The sequence below is a fragment of the Mustela erminea genome, chromosome 6 (genome assembly GCF_009829155.1).
Source record: "Mustela erminea isolate mMusErm1 chromosome 6, mMusErm1.Pri, whole genome shotgun sequence".
NCBI lineage: Eukaryota > Metazoa > Chordata > Mammalia > Carnivora > Mustelidae > Mustela > Mustela erminea.
Window position 1 is genome coordinate 15401267 of NC_045619.1, and position 15265 is coordinate 15416531.

At 49.3% G+C, this 15265-nt stretch overlaps 1 protein-coding gene across 5 annotated transcripts in view; it reads right to left on the reverse strand.

The window, feature by feature from the left end:
- Positions 1-15265, reverse strand: part of RFX4 (regulatory factor X4) — a 157773-nt gene that overhangs the window by 93405 nt on the left and 49103 nt on the right. For all 5 annotated transcript variants that reach the window (XM_032346506.1, XM_032346509.1, XM_032346508.1 and 2 more), the window contains one exon: positions 4528-4651. In XM_032346506.1, coding sequence (XP_032202397.1) covers positions 4528-4651 — 124 coding nt within the window. The remainder of the gene's footprint in view (positions 1-4527; positions 4652-15265) is intronic.

The window sequence follows — 15265 nt, forward strand, 5'->3', positions numbered from 1 at the left end:
GTCAGAGCGACTCCCGTTGAATGTCCTCCTCCCACTCTTCTCCGACATCCCTCTGCCCCAGCTCTGGAGAAGTCGGAGGCCAGCGGGAGGGCCCACCGGGCCCCCTGGCACAGAGCAAATCCTGCGCCTCACTCAGGAAGGGAGAGACTCTGACTTCCCTGTGAGATGGAGGTTTCTGTTGTTTGGTTGGTTTTGTTTTTGTCTTTTAAAAGATTTTATTTATCTGTATGAGAGAGAGAGAGAGAGCAAGCACAAGCAGGGAGAACAGCGGGCAGGGGGGCAGCAGGCTCCCCGCTGAGCAGAGAGGCTAATGCGGGGCTCGATCCCAGGACCCTGGGATTATGACCTGAGCTGAAGGCGGATGCTTAACCAATTGAGCCCCCCAGCGCCCACAGATGGAGGTTTTAAAGTGGACCGAATGGGATTTTTTCATAGCTGAGAGGGAGTTTTAATTATCCAACCAAGACCAAAATGAAGATTAGATGTTATGGGGTTTCTCTGTGATGTCATCAGAGGACAGAGCGGGAAGGCTCAACAGAGGACTCTGGAGGTGGCCCTTCAGAGTACAGGAACATACAACAAGTTTCCACTGGTACCTGAACAAATTCATCCCTGCTCAGCAAATGGGCTAATGGAAAATGGATACCATGTCTGCTTCATATGGGTCAAACAAATTCACAAGTGTCAAAGGATTCCAGTGTCCTTGTCCATAACATAAGTCATTCAATCTTCAATAAATATCTGAAGATCTATTATGCACCAGGGGCTATTCTGGGAGCTGGGGATTCACAGTGAACAAAAGAGTCCTCATGGAGCTTCCATTCTAGAGGAGGAGGCAAATAAAAAACAAGCAACTAACATATACGTACACATATATATTTTTTAGTTATGTCATATATATGATAGTTATACAGTTATATACAGTCTATAACCAGTATATAACTAGTTATATACAATCTATACTATCTGTAGTATGTAGTGGTAGAATAATAGGCAATGACATGTAGATAACTACCCATGCAACATGTAATACATTAGTTGTAGCATACAGGTAACAGTCGGGACAATGATAAATGCTACTAAGAAAAGCAAAGCATGGGGCGCCTGGGTGGCTCAGTGGGTTAAAGCCTCTGCCTTTGGCTCAGGTCATGATCCCACATGGGGGGGGGGGGTCTCTACTCAGCAGGGAGCCTGCTTCCCTTTCTCTCTGCCTGCCTCTCTGCCTACTTGTGATCTCTCTCTCTGTGTCAAATAAATAAATAAAATCTTTAGAAAAGAAAAGAAAAGCATGGTGGGAAACAGAAAAAGCCAGATGGAGGGAGGCCAGTTTTAGACAGCGGCGCCTTTTTCCATTGGTAGAACACGTCACAATTTAAAAAATGTTCTCATAGGCACTCTGTCATTTTATCCCTACAGTAATTTGTCACTTTATCCCTACAGTAACTACTCCCATCTAGAGGTAAGGAAATGGGAGCTCAGAAAATTCCAGTGACTCCAAGCTGGGTCACCTTCCGTGGTGGCCAGCAGAAAAGCAGGCACAAGACCAGCTCGGCTCGAAGCCTCAGCATTCTCTGCAATGCCTAAATTAATTCTGGGACCCAAAGTCAATACGGTATTACTGGAAGCCAGGGCTTATGGTGTGTGGCCACAGTGCTGGAAAGAGGATCTCTTTCGGATCGTACTTGGGGCAAAACAGTTGCTGCGCTCTACTTACTTTATCAAGGACGGTATCCCAGCCAGGCGACCCGGCAGGAGAGCCTCGAGGCTGACGCCGGCTTCACTTCAGCCCACTTTGCAAGCTGGGGACGTGGGGGTAGGGTGGGGGGAAGCTGCCACCAGTGACATTTTTCTCTAAACGTGAAGCCCAAGTACTGAACCTTGTCTACTCAGAGTTAAAAGTTTGTAGATGAATTGAAAGTTTGGATGGATCTATTCAAAGCAAGGCTGCCCAGGATGACAATCCCAGGCTTCACAGAACAACCAATCCCTTTCGGGGGGGTGGGGGCAGCAGCAGCTGGGAGCCCTCGGGAAGGGCGAGCGTGGCTGGGGCTCCAGCTCGAGGAGTTTAGTGCGGAAACCCTCAGCGGACCCCTTCTGTCCTCTGTGGCTGGAAGGACAGCCCCGGTTCCCAGTACATTTGAAATCAATGTCTAGATACCTGCAAAGAGCTCTTCCATTTGTGTTTTTAATACCACTGGACTATGTCCTTGCTTTTGGAATGAAGATAAGATGGAGTTTGGCTGCCTTTTCAGTGACTATTTTGGAAGCAGCTGACATTATAATTCTTAGAGAGGAAAAGTTATTATTTGGAAAAAGATACTGAAAAGCCATTTGGTGCATAGAGGTCAGCAGGAACTCGGGTCAGAGAACAGGGGCGATTTGGTGGAGGTGGTCCCGAGGAGGAAGGCGGGGGAGGTGAGCAATGGGAGGTGGTGGGGGGAGAGAGAGGAGGCAGCCAAGCAGAGAGGGCTGAGACCACTTGTGGGGAACTGGCAGGGGGAGGCCTCCAGTGTGGTGGGGAGTCTTGAGCTGGGGATAGCCGTTCCACAGGACCCTGTCTGGGATTTAAGTCCCTCCTGCAGACTTCAGTCTCCTGGGATCACCGGTGCTTCCTGTGGGCTGTCTGGTGCAAAGCCCAGAGGGCTGTGAGTTTCATCCCTGGCTCACAATGGTTCAGAACAGGGCTGTCCAATAATACCTTGTGTGGTGATGAAGTGTTCTATTTGCACTGCCCAGTAGGACAGTCTCCAGGTACCTGTGGCCAGTGGGCATGTGGAATAGGGCTAGTGTGCCTCAAGGACAGAATTTTTTCTTCTGCTTATGTCAAACAACCGTAGTGGCTACTGTCCTGAACAGCACAGGTGGAGAGAGGTGCTCTGGGCAGAAGGAAGAGTCCCAGGTCAGAGTGACTCAGAGAAGTTAAGGGATAAGTCCAGGACAGTTAGCATTCTGGATCTTTCGGTTCACCCAACCTCTCCCTCCACTGCAGGCCTTATCTGAGCTCTCCACTGGGGCCGCTGCGAGAGGGGGGATGCGAGCGAATGTCCCCGGACCCCAGAGGCATAACAAAGCACCCTGCATTCTTGGTATGCCCTTCCTTCTCGCACCCACTGAGGTGCTCGCCGACCTCCCTCGACAAGTGGGACCCACACTCCATTCCCTCCTGGTCTCCGCAGAACACAGTGCCTGCCACGCGGCCCATCTCGACCCACACCGAAGGAACGCAGAAATGAATGAAAGAAACGGCAAAGTTGGTTTCCCCACTCAACTTTTTAAACAATTATTTGCACGTGGAATGCATCACAAAACCATAGGCCCTCCCCTAAGTCACCACAGAGCACCCTCCCCTTTCCTCAGTGAAGCTAATTCTCAGCCACGTGGCTTTGAGCTCTCTGGCAGAGAGGCAGGGGGGTGGTTGTTGGCTCAGGCCTGACGCTGCTCTCTGTCCCCTAACCCAGCTGATGACTGATGAAAGGTCACTTCTTCTTGCCACTTCAGTCCTTGTTATGGGCACACTCGGAAACCTGGTGAGGAATCCTGGTGCAAAACACAGGATTTTTTTGTGTTTCCCCATGTAGAAGTTTTGCTGCATCTGCTCTTTTTGTGAGCAGATGCAGCAAAACTTCTACATGGGGAAAGAAGCTAATAAAATAAGGAAGAGTTTGGATGTACCGACTCAAATTAAATTAGGTATTTTAGAGGTATAAAAACTATATATATATTTTTAAGATTTTACTTATTTATTTGTTTACTTAGAGTGGGGGGGGGCATGGGAGAGGGAAGACAGAGGATCTTAAGCAGACTCTGCACTGAGCACGGAGCCCGACTCATGGCTCGATCTCACGACCCTGAGATCATAACCTAAGTCGAAATTAAGAGTCCGATGTTTAACTATCTGAGCCACCCAGGTGCCCCCAAACCTGCATTTCTATCAAACAGACTAAAGATTAGTCTTAGACGAGTGTTCCAGCAGTGCTCCTTGGCCTGTTAAAATAAATGACCAGCGACAAGGAGTTTTTGTGGACATGGCCTGAAGTGTGGAATGTATTTGTATCACGAGATAGACAGACAGCAGCCAGGCTGGCAGTCATGTTACAGATAGCATCGCCCCCCCACAGAGGATTTTCAGACCCTCAGGCTAACGATGTGAGGCCGTTTTCCAGCTTCCCCAAGGCTTTCCCAGGACAAAGCCAAGCAGTCTGCCCGCCCCAGCCTCACTGATACGCACGCAACACGCTGGGGAGTTTAACATTGGCCTCTCGGAGGAAAGAGGCCAGTTCCTGCAAATTAAGTACTGAGGAAATTCAAGTTAGGTGTTCGCTTTTTCACTCAAGGACCTGTCCGAATCGTTTGGAGTTTTCAATACTTTGCAATTAGTTCGTTTGGTATTCGGCTTGGTTATCACCTTGTTAAGATGTGTTGGTTGCAGCAAAAACCAAAGCAACGAAGACGTCAGCAACGCTTAAGAATGGTGCGTAAGTGACTCAGCACATGGGAGGGGGAGGAGGGCTGGGGAGGCCGACTCACCTTCCCGAAGCTGGCCGCGTTGACAGGCTGCGTGTCGTTCCTCTCACAGAAGTCCAGGTAGTGCACGTACAGGGCGCTTCGCGGGATGCAGACCCCCTCCGCGATCTCGTAGTTCTCCTCCAGCCTGTGGACAGACGCTCAGTGAGCAAACCTCAGGCAAGAGGGCACGCGCCTTCTGGTCCTGACCAGGAGAGAACTCTTCCTCCAGATGGGGAAACCGAGGCCCAGGAGGACCAAGGAACCTGCCGCTAGGTTAGCGGGATCAGACTTGTGGTCCCTGTGGGTATGACTTTGGGTCACTTTCGGCTCCCATTCCCAGTCCCTCTCTCCTGTGCCGTCACTGGTCAGCCCCATTCTGGGTGGGGCAGGTTCCGAAATGTTCCAAAAATACACAGGAGCTTACAGGCGCCCCGTTCAGCCGAGCTTCGAACCACACACTCCCTTGTGCAGCCTTTTCTGATGGGGTCCCAGGGTTGGAGCATCTTTGTTAACAAGAGCGGTGCGGTGGGATGGCCTGAGAACACAAATGCTAAAGGAAAAGCCAGACAGCTGGACAGCCAGGGACCCACTGACTGAAGGGAGGTTTTATGACCACAGTGGGGGCTGAACCCGTTGGTCTCTTTGGGATCATTATGATTCCATGCCCATCACCTTCTTAATGAGTACAGTTTAACGGCCCAGGGTGAGGGCTTCCTACAGGGCCTCAGACCCCAGTGTGGTCACCTGCTCGCTTGATGACCTTGAGCAAGTTATTTAACCTCAGACCTCAGTTTCCTTTTGGAGGTGCTGCCTGTGATCACCTTCGATCACATAACAATCAGATGTGACATGTGACCTGAGCCAGCACCGTGAGAAACGTGATCAACACTTCGATGTCGGACCTCATCATCCTCCACTTTCCTCTCCGTAAAACCTCTCTGGATACCTACACGTCCAGAATCTGTGCTAGATCTCGGGCACATAAAAGTAAACTAGGTAGGGTTTGTCATTTTTCCCCCTCCTCCTTAACACAAACACCAGAGTGGAGGCATCAGAAAGAATCCTGCCCCCTTTGTCACAGACAGTTGGAAGACTGAACACTTCTTCCGATAGAGCTGCTGGGGTACGTGACAACTGGGGGACTTCTCTTTGGGCTTGCCGAATCCACAGCCTGGGGCACACGCTGCTCAATTAACTCAAGAGAAAATATTTCTCTTTTGATCTCTTTTGATTTTAGGAAACAACCCAAAGTCACTTGGAACCAAGTTGGAGGGATAAAGTGGTTGGAAGAACGCTTTCATCCCAAACAGTTTGGGGAGGGGAAGGAGCAAAAATAAGGCGTGATCCTAAAGCAGTGAAACAAATATCCTCAAATGGCTTCTAGCTTCTCCGGGGGCACTGGCCAAAGAAAGGGTCCAGCACTGTCGTAACTATGAAGTGCAGCAAGGACGCGGCCTCCCGAGGGGCCCACTTGAAAAGGCAGCACTCCCTTGGCTCATTCCGACACGCAGTTGAAAGAGAATCAATTCAATCATTTCATATCCAGACCCTACGGATGAGTTCAACCCCAGCCATGCTCAGATGAATGAAGAATCCTGGTGCGGAGTGGTCTCACCATCTCACCCACTCCCCTCTCTCTGGGAAGGGGGATGCTGAGTAACTCCTGACCGTTTTTAGAAGCGTTCCAGGAAACAGTCTGTGCGGTCCTTTCTGTGTGACCTAATTCCTGGAGACTGGCACGGTGTCTGAGTCACTCCTGCATCCCTGAAGGCCAGCATAGCCCTTGGCACACAGCAGGTGCTCCATAAGTGTTTGATGGCTAGATCGCTGCCGTCATGCATTCATTCCACAAATACTTACTGATCTAGCTCCTGCCAAGTGCTGGGGATGCCGTGGGGAGCAAGACCGTCCTTGTTTGCATACAAGGAGCAGATTACTGGTGGGCAGATGGATAAAGACACAAGTAATATTTAATTCAACAAGTGTTTATTGAGTTCCAGGTGGTGGTTTAGATACTGAGGAAATAGCAGTGAACAAAACAAAGGCCCTGTCCTGAAAGGGCTTCCATTCTACTACACGTGTCCCCAACATCGTAAATCAGAACTCCAAATGTGGTTCCCTGTGGGGAAAGGCTTTCATACAGAGATTACATTTCGTAGGACTGTCCTAAGCTTCAGGTCAGCTACGAATGGGAATCAGCCTTCTAGCTTAGCCTGGACCCCTGCATGCCATGCGCAGCATTGTTTCTCACTAAAAGTGAGCTCAGAGGTCCAGAGAACCAGCTCATGCACAAACCTGTGTGGGCCATCTGAATCCGACGGTTTCACAGACATGCCTTGTTTGACCTGAAAACAGCCTTGGCCCAAGGACACTTCATATAAGAATCTAACTTCCTTTGAAAAGGCTGAGATCTGGCAACACTGAGCCCATATTCCCGCATGACCAATAACAGGCCAGAGGTATGTGTGCCCTCAAGTTGGGCAGAGTCCCCACTCCTCCCTCCTTTTCTGACACCTATTTTCTGTTCCACGTCTGGCTCCCGTAGGCTCTTATGTCGACATGAGGCACGACCCAGGCCCTAGCTCACTTTGCAGCCTATCTGCAGAGGGTACCGCACAGAGATAGGAATCCTTAAGCACAGCAGGAGCGGTGGACGGTGGAAGATACTGTAAAGGTTCGTGGATGGACTGGGATTGAACCTTGTGACAACCAGGATGGTTAGCATCTCTTGCTCTCTTCAAAGGATGCCAGGCACTGGGTATCTGGTATCTCTTTCCATCCTCACAAAAACCATTTGAAGTAGGTATTACACCCATGCTTTAGGTGGCAAAACTGAGGCTCAGGGAGTGGAACTCATGTGCCTGTGGTCAAGCAGCCGGTCAGTGGGACAGTCTTACTCTGTGGGACAGCATCCTTGCTCTGGTGGATGGAGGGGTTCCAGGCGAGGAGAAAGGGGGGATGAGGACACACCGACACGCGCTTCGGATGATGAAGACAACGGTATGAGCAGAGAACGGGCTTGCAGAGGAACCTCTGAAAACACGAAACCATGGGGGAGGGGGTATGGAGAATTCTTTGGTGCCCACAAGAGAATAGGGCCTGGCACAGGAGTCTGGCAGTCCTTGGAGTTTAAGAGTTACAACAAAAGTGTTATTTTCGGGGGGTGGTGAAGCAGAACTCAGAGAACTGAAAAAATAAAGACTCAGAGGAGGGAAGAGCAGAGTGTTTCTGGGACGCTGCAGAAGTCATCACTGTGTCATCAGTAACAAGAGTCACTAATATTAATTTAAAGCTTAATGTCATCTGTTAAGCAGCAACGGGTTGACTGCAAGAGAATATAACAATCAACACAAAAAACATCCAAGTCTCATAGGTTCCATCTCAGACTCCTGAGAGTCCTACTAAGCAACTTCCTTTGCAAGCTTTGATTTCAACTCTCTGGACTATGGGGGAACATTTTCCAGACCAACACACACACACACACACACACACACACACACACAACTTGGGCGGCTGCAACTTTGTGCAGGACAAGCTGTGGGGAGGAGAAAAGTATCCCTTTTTGCTCATCCTCGCTAACAATTTCCTAAAATTAATTTTGGCCAGAAAAATCCATGGGTACATTCAAGACGCATGCATTTCAAGCCATTCAGAGCTCGTCTTATGAAAGGCATGTGATCCTTTAAAATGACAGGGGCCAGTTACATTTTCTTTAGCATATTGTGGCCTGATCAGATTCATTCTTTGGAAAGGTCACGGTGGTGCCGTGATGCTGGGAGGCCACGGGTGATTAGTGAGGCCTGGCACATCCATGGCGGCTGACTAGTAGTATCTGTTGAATGAATTAATGAACAAATGAGACCAGTTAAGAGCTGCTCCAAGAGATAGAGCGAGGAGTGGAGTGAAGGAGTGGCCGTGGGGGCAGAGACAGCATTTAGGCTGTGGCTGCCAGATGTGAGGTGAATGGGAGAAACCAAGGCACGCTCTGGGGTTCCTGGCTGGGCCAACTGCATGGCTGGGGGCCCCGTTCCTCATGACTAAGGGGTTGTTCCTCATGACTAAGGACTGCAAGGGAGTTACGGAGGGCAGGCGTGATGTGGTATGAAAAAGCACAGGCTCCCAGGTAAATTCCTGAGTCCCCTTCCCATTAGCTATTTTATTTAGGCCCCTCCCCCCATGCCTCAGTTTCTACTGGACGTTCCTGTGGCTTGTTTGCTCACTCAGTAAGGCCAACGGATCAGCATTAAGATGGAAGACCAAGGTTAAAAAGTATCCCATTAAATACACCCATAGCAGCAACAAACTATTTGAATCCATATGGGTCCAAGTCACATTCACACAGGCTGAGTTAATTAAGCAGTTACCTGCCAGAGGCCAGAGCCTTCTAAAGAAGAACGTTTCTACGAACGTTTTATTCCTCAAGGTATCCAGGTGGCTTATGACTATGAAGCATTTTAATAAGCTCTGCGACTGAATAGTTGTAACTGGCATTCAGGGTGACTTCGATGCTTGATGAGTTTCCACAGAAAGAGCGTCATGATACCTTTCCCCAAACCTCCTTACGAAGTCCAGAGGTCCGCATGTGTACTCAAGTTGCTAATTGGAATGTACGCTTCGCTGACCAAGGCACCGCAGAAAGAAAGGCAGTTAATTATTTCTCTTCATATCTGATGAAATCTCCCCTTTTCCTCCTCACTTGTGGAGGACATCATTAGTCTGACATGGTGAACAATACTCCATTATACCTGGATATTTTTAATGATCACCAAAAAATTCCCCACGTCTTCCATTTTCTGATCTTCTATTTAATAACGTGATCATATTTGAATCGAGCCCATCCTATTATGCGGAGATAATGAACTCCGTCCAGGAGCCAGCAGGAGTCATTATCTGCAGTACACAGTTTGAGGAAGACCTCCTCACGAGGTTTGGGGGCGCAGGGCGCTGGCAGCGAACATCTCCGCACCAGCACAACGGGCCCTGCCCATCGCCTGAGCAACCTGTTCTCTTCTATGGACACCTGAGCGTTCGGTTCCGAGTCTCCTCTCCCCAGGTCCTTGCAGACATGTCTGTAACAGAGCCCTCCTCTTCCATTTTCCCAGAAGATCAGACAGCAGGGTTTTTTTTAAAAAACTTCGTTGGACATAGTAACTTATTACTGAGGCTTTCAGAGTTGTCCGAGACTTAAAAATCTGTGAAAACACGCTTGCTAAGCGATCAGAGGCCAGATGGTGATCCAAACCCAGCTGTGGCTTCCCTCTGCCTCTGTGAAGTCCTAACTCCCTCCCTTGGCATCTAAGACCCCCACATCGGACCCCTGACTACTTCTCCAGGCTTCCGCCAACCCACTCCTCTGCGCACACACTTGGCTCCAGCCAATGGGCCCACGGCCCAGCTCGGATTCCTCTCTCCTGACGCCGTGTTTGATGCCCACCCAGCCCCCGAGGACGGCCTCTTCACCGGTTCTTCCTCCTTGCCTGATTCCCTAATTCGTGCGCTCCATAACGTGCAGGGCGCTGCGATGCGCACCTCCCGGCACCCAGCCCCGTGCGTGGAGAACAGCGTGTGGACAGGAGGCCCGGCCTCTGCCCCTACAGCTCTCCCTGCCTGTTGGGCCTCTCCATGGCCCTTGGATCCTTCTGCGGCTCCCGCCGCCTTCGCTGAGCAGCAGCACTGGGTTCCAAGGTGGGTTCCCAGGTGGCACTCGCTGGGTTTATATCCCGCCTCCGCCGCTCGCAAGCGCCACGGTCTCGGCGGTGCTGCTCGAACTCTCAGATTCTTGCCTCCTTCTTTGGTAAAATGACCCAAATGATTTCCCCAAGGCCACAGAGGGATTCAACGAGAATCCACGCACAGCCAACAGCCCGCCGGCCGGCAGAGAGGAAGCCGGGTTAGGACACCTGCCCATGTTATTCTAGGTTACGGCGGAAGATTCCCAGAATGTTTCACATCTTGGAGTGAGAGTCCTGCGAAGGCAGGAACCAAACTGAACCCCTGTTTATGTTAGCGGAGTTCCTAGCCCTGAACACAGGCAGTCAATACTTCAGAAGGAAGAACAGAGGAGGCGGTGGCAAGGAAGGAAAACAGATTTTTGTACAGATCAGAAGAGCTTTGTTTTTCTGTTTTTTTTTTTTTTTTTTGAATCTTAAAACCTAGGTGATTAAAGAAAAACCCTGATTCATATGAACGTATTTATATTTTCCAGTGCCTACAGTATGCCAGGCATAGTTACGTTTTCTATAGCTACTGGCGCAAGGTGGGTAACATTATCTCCATCACATGGAGGAGGGGAGGGACTTGCCCAAAGTTGTGCTGGGAAAAGCTAGGCTTGCAGTTTGAACTTCTAAAGCCCTCACTATGCTATGGCCTGACATTCATGGTGGGGTCAGTGAGCCAGCACACATTTATTGAGCACCTACTATGTGCCAGGCTGTAGAAGACAGCATTGAACACCAATACACAATTCCCGCCATTGCCTTTAGGAAGCCGATGGTTGATCCGAAGAAGATGGGAACCAAAGAGAGAACAGCACCAGACAATAACTACATACGAAATAGGGGGCTCTGGCTCCGACCAGATGTGAGGCTGATAGTATAAAAAGCCCAAACAAACAAACAAAACCGATCCATTTTATCCAATAGCACTTAAGTCCACGATTTGCTCCTGGGTAGACACACCAACCAGACACCCGCATTGAGGTGGCTCTGGTAATTGTCCCAGGACCTCGGCTGACTCTGCTTCCCCTTCAGGGGCCTTCTTGGGAGTCAGGCATTCCCCTGCTCAGATGGAGTGAGACTGTGACCCTCTGCTGCATACAGCTGCCAGCTTGGTTTCCTCCTCTTTAAACAGGGCTCGCAGTCCTGCTGACTCTACAGGGTTCTCACAAGGAACAAGAGAGCTCAACTGGTGATGCCACCTGGTGCAAGCTCACTTGAGCTGTAGATCTGGCTGATGCGGAGCAACAGACTGACTCAGGGACTTAGCGCTGCCATTGTAATTATGGAATTGGAATTGGATCAGAACCTCCAGGAATTGAGGCTCCTCCATAACCTGTGATTGGCCGATTGGCCTATAAACTACTGGGTTGGTATTCCAGAAAGGCCTGGGATTAGCCAGGTTCTAGAATCCTTATGTTCATTTTTTTGGTTTAAGTCGCTCCCCCCACTTTTTTTTTTTTTCTGGACAAAAATTCAGCATCATCTAACAGTACCGTGTCACAGTTCTGCACTGTTGCTGATGCTTCTGTCGGGGCTGGCCTGGGGGAGGGCAGCCCAGAGCTCTGGGGGCACCCCTGACAGCTGAGGTGATTTGGGCACCATTCTCCACCACGAGCCATCCCCCCTCTTGATATTCTCTTTCTATCCCTTCCCTGTCTCTACGCATCTCTACTTCACCCTCATGAACACCTGTGGGAGTGTTTGCCATGTTGGGGTCAAGAAGTGGGAGTGGTCGGGACACACAGGGAAACGTTAGTGGGACTACAGAACTGCCCGCTCAAATGCCTTTACCGTATTATATTTTAACCACAGCACAAAATACTAAAAAAAAAAAAAAAAAAGACTCCTAGTGCCACACCACATCTTCTCATGCTCTGAGTCCCACGCCTCATGGGGCCCTGACCTTGTCTCTCCATCGGCAGCAGAGGACGCCACCCCACCTCCTGGCATTACCTAACAGCTCTGGCTGTGTCTGACCTAAAAACGTTTGGCCTGCCTTTCCAGAACCAGGTGGGGGAACTCCTATGATGGAAGCAAATAAGATCATGTCACTGCTGAGTAAGGGATCAAGTCAGAGAGGGGTACAAAACGTCAGGCGTCGGTCACTCTCAATGACTCTGGTCTAGAAGCTGTGATCTGGTGTAAAACTTCAACACGCTTCTTTGGAACAGCACGAAGCCCAGCGTTCTACCTCTGGCCCCCAAGAGCATTTTAAAGGGAAACACAAAATTTATTTTGTTTCGTATTAATTTGTACTGTTTAATTTATTAATCTATATTATATTATATATAATATATTATTACATAATAATATACATATAATAAATTATTAATTTATATTGTTTCATATTAATTTGAACTATTGAAAGGCTGTCAATCACCCAAGACTTCATTTTAGTTTTTTCAAAAGAAAAGGAAAAAAAATGCTCCCCAACAAAGTGACAGTTTGGTCTTCTACCGTCTTCCATTGGGGAAGAACCTCCCTCCCTCTGTGACCTGCTGAAAGGAAGGATGTCTCGAACACTGATTGGCGCCCATAGGCGACAGGGAGGTGTGTGAGAGGGCAGGGCTGCGCAGGGGGACATGTGCCGGCAGCGAGCGGGCCAGGATAGAGGAACAGGCTGCTTTCCATTCCCAAATCCTCTGCTTGAATAGAGGTTATTGTGCGGCCGGGTCTCCAGCAGCGCTCACCCTCCCCAGCGGCTTGGGCTTTACTAACCCTCGTGACCAAGGATGCTGGAAAGTGTTCGGCAGAAGGCATTTGACAATATTTGCCTGTTTTCTGCTGGGAGCTGCCTCCAGATCACGTGGCCCCAATTATTTGAGGCTGCTTGGCCCCTGTATTATTGGTTCTTAGAGGGGGGGTGGTCTCGAGGGTGATGGTGAGGGGCCTCGTGGCAAGGAGGGAGAAGGTGGGGAAGCAAATGGCTCCTACCCCAATTCCCAAAACAAGCCGAGCATCCCAAGAGAGCCCAGCACAGTCGGGCCTCTTGGCAAGGAAACCAATGCCCTATTCTGGGCCTGCCCCCCTCGCGGTCCTGAGGGGCTGCACAATGCCACTGCAGAGAGGGGACGGCGTGAAGCATGCACTTGCCTCGGAGAATGAGATGCAATGGTGTAGAGCTCGGGTCCTATTTCTTTTTTATTTTTCTTTAGAGAGAGAAAGAGTGGGATGGGGGAGGGGCAGAGAGAGAGGGAAAGAGAGAGAATCCCAAGCAGGCTCCAAGCCCAGCACGGACCCTGATGCAGGGCTGAATCTCACACCCCGGAGATCATGATCTAAGCCAAAATCAAGAGTCAGACACTTAACCAACTGATCCAGCCAGGTGCCCCCCACCGCTCTTTTTTTCTAAGTATTTTGTACGGTGGGTGAAGATACAAAGTGGCAAAACCATTTGAGAGGACAAATTTTATTCCCATTAATATTTTCTGAGCACCCAACTCTTCTACTTCTTGACCCCAACATGGAGAACATTCCCGCAGGTGGGCAAGGGGGCAGGTATGTAGAGGTTCCCAGCAGCGCTGTTTGTAAGGGCGCAGATGAGATGTGGACACAACATAGATGCCCATCAAAAGGCAAGTGGCGGGACGCCTGGGTGGCTCAGTTGGTTAAGCGGCTGCCTTTGGCTCGGGTCGTGATCCCAGCGTCCTGGGATCGAGTCCCACATCGGGCTCCTTGCTCGGCAGGGAGCCTGCTTCTCCCTCTGCCTCTAGCCTGCCACTCTGTCTGCCTGTGCTTGCGCTCTGTATCTCTCTCTCTATAACAAATAAATAAAAAAATCTTTAAAAAAAAAAAAAAAGGCAAGTGGCGAAATCCATGGAATCATGCGCAGCGGTTACAATGGGTCTGCTCTTTACCGACTAACATGGGGATGGCTTTGAGACCTTCCAGTGAGGAAAGAGCAAGCCATGGGTCAATATAGAAGCGTATTTTTAGTGCAATATGTCTGCGTTCCTTTCAGAAAGGAAGAAATACGAAATCCTAAAAATCAGAATTTGGAAACTTGTGTTGGTACACAGACACGTAAACGTGTCCACAAGGACAGTAAACACACAAGCACACTTCTCACTGGTGACAGGGCTGCTCTGGGGGAAGAGGCAGGAACTACAACCAAGTTAGCCTCATAAACGATATTTCCGTTTTTAAAAGAGGAAATATATCCCTCGTGTACATTAAATAAAATAAAATAGAAGCAAAAATAAGTATTGAATTTGTATCTTGTCTTTTTCTACAATGTTAACAAAAGAAAGAGAAGAAAGTCAGAGAAGGGAAGAAGGGGAAAAATACATGAACACAGATTTAGCTCTGAACTCGCTGGCGCCCAGAGCAGGAAGGGTACGCGGGCTGAATGATACCGTTTTCCCTTGCGAAATGGAGGGTGCATCCAGTTCCTTTTCAAAGACAAAGTATTTGCGCTGAAACTACATTCTAAAAATTTTGCTCAAGTGCAACTTTACATATAGGAGGTCACGCGTCTTCCACTACAGACTGAAGCACGACTCTGTTTTTATTTAAGAGAAATTCTGGCTGATGGGTATTAAGGACGGCCTGTGCTGTGATGAACACTTGGTGTTTCATGTAACTAATGAATCCTTGAACACTGTATCAAAAACGGACGATGTACTATATGTTGGCTAACTGAACATCATTTAAAAAATTTTTTAAATAAAAGAAAATTTTAAAAGAGAAATATTGGGGCGCCTGGGGGGCTCAATTGGTTGGGCGCCCAGCTTTTGGTTTCGGCTCAGGTCATGATCTCTGGATTGTGGGACTGAGCCCCACGGCGGGCTCCTTATTTAGCATGGAGTCTGCCTGGGATTTTTTCTCTCCCTCTGCCCCTCCCCCCAACTCAATAAACAAACAAGTAAATAAAATCTTTTAAAAAGAGAGTCCTTCCTGCTGTTCACAGATCCTCTCCCCTGACTCCCTCTCCCTATCTTTATCTCTCTCCTATCTCTTGCTGTGTCCCACGCTGGCTGCTTCCTATGGTTCCTTGAACAAGCTGGGCCTGCCTCCCATCCTGGAGGGAGTGGCAGACACTG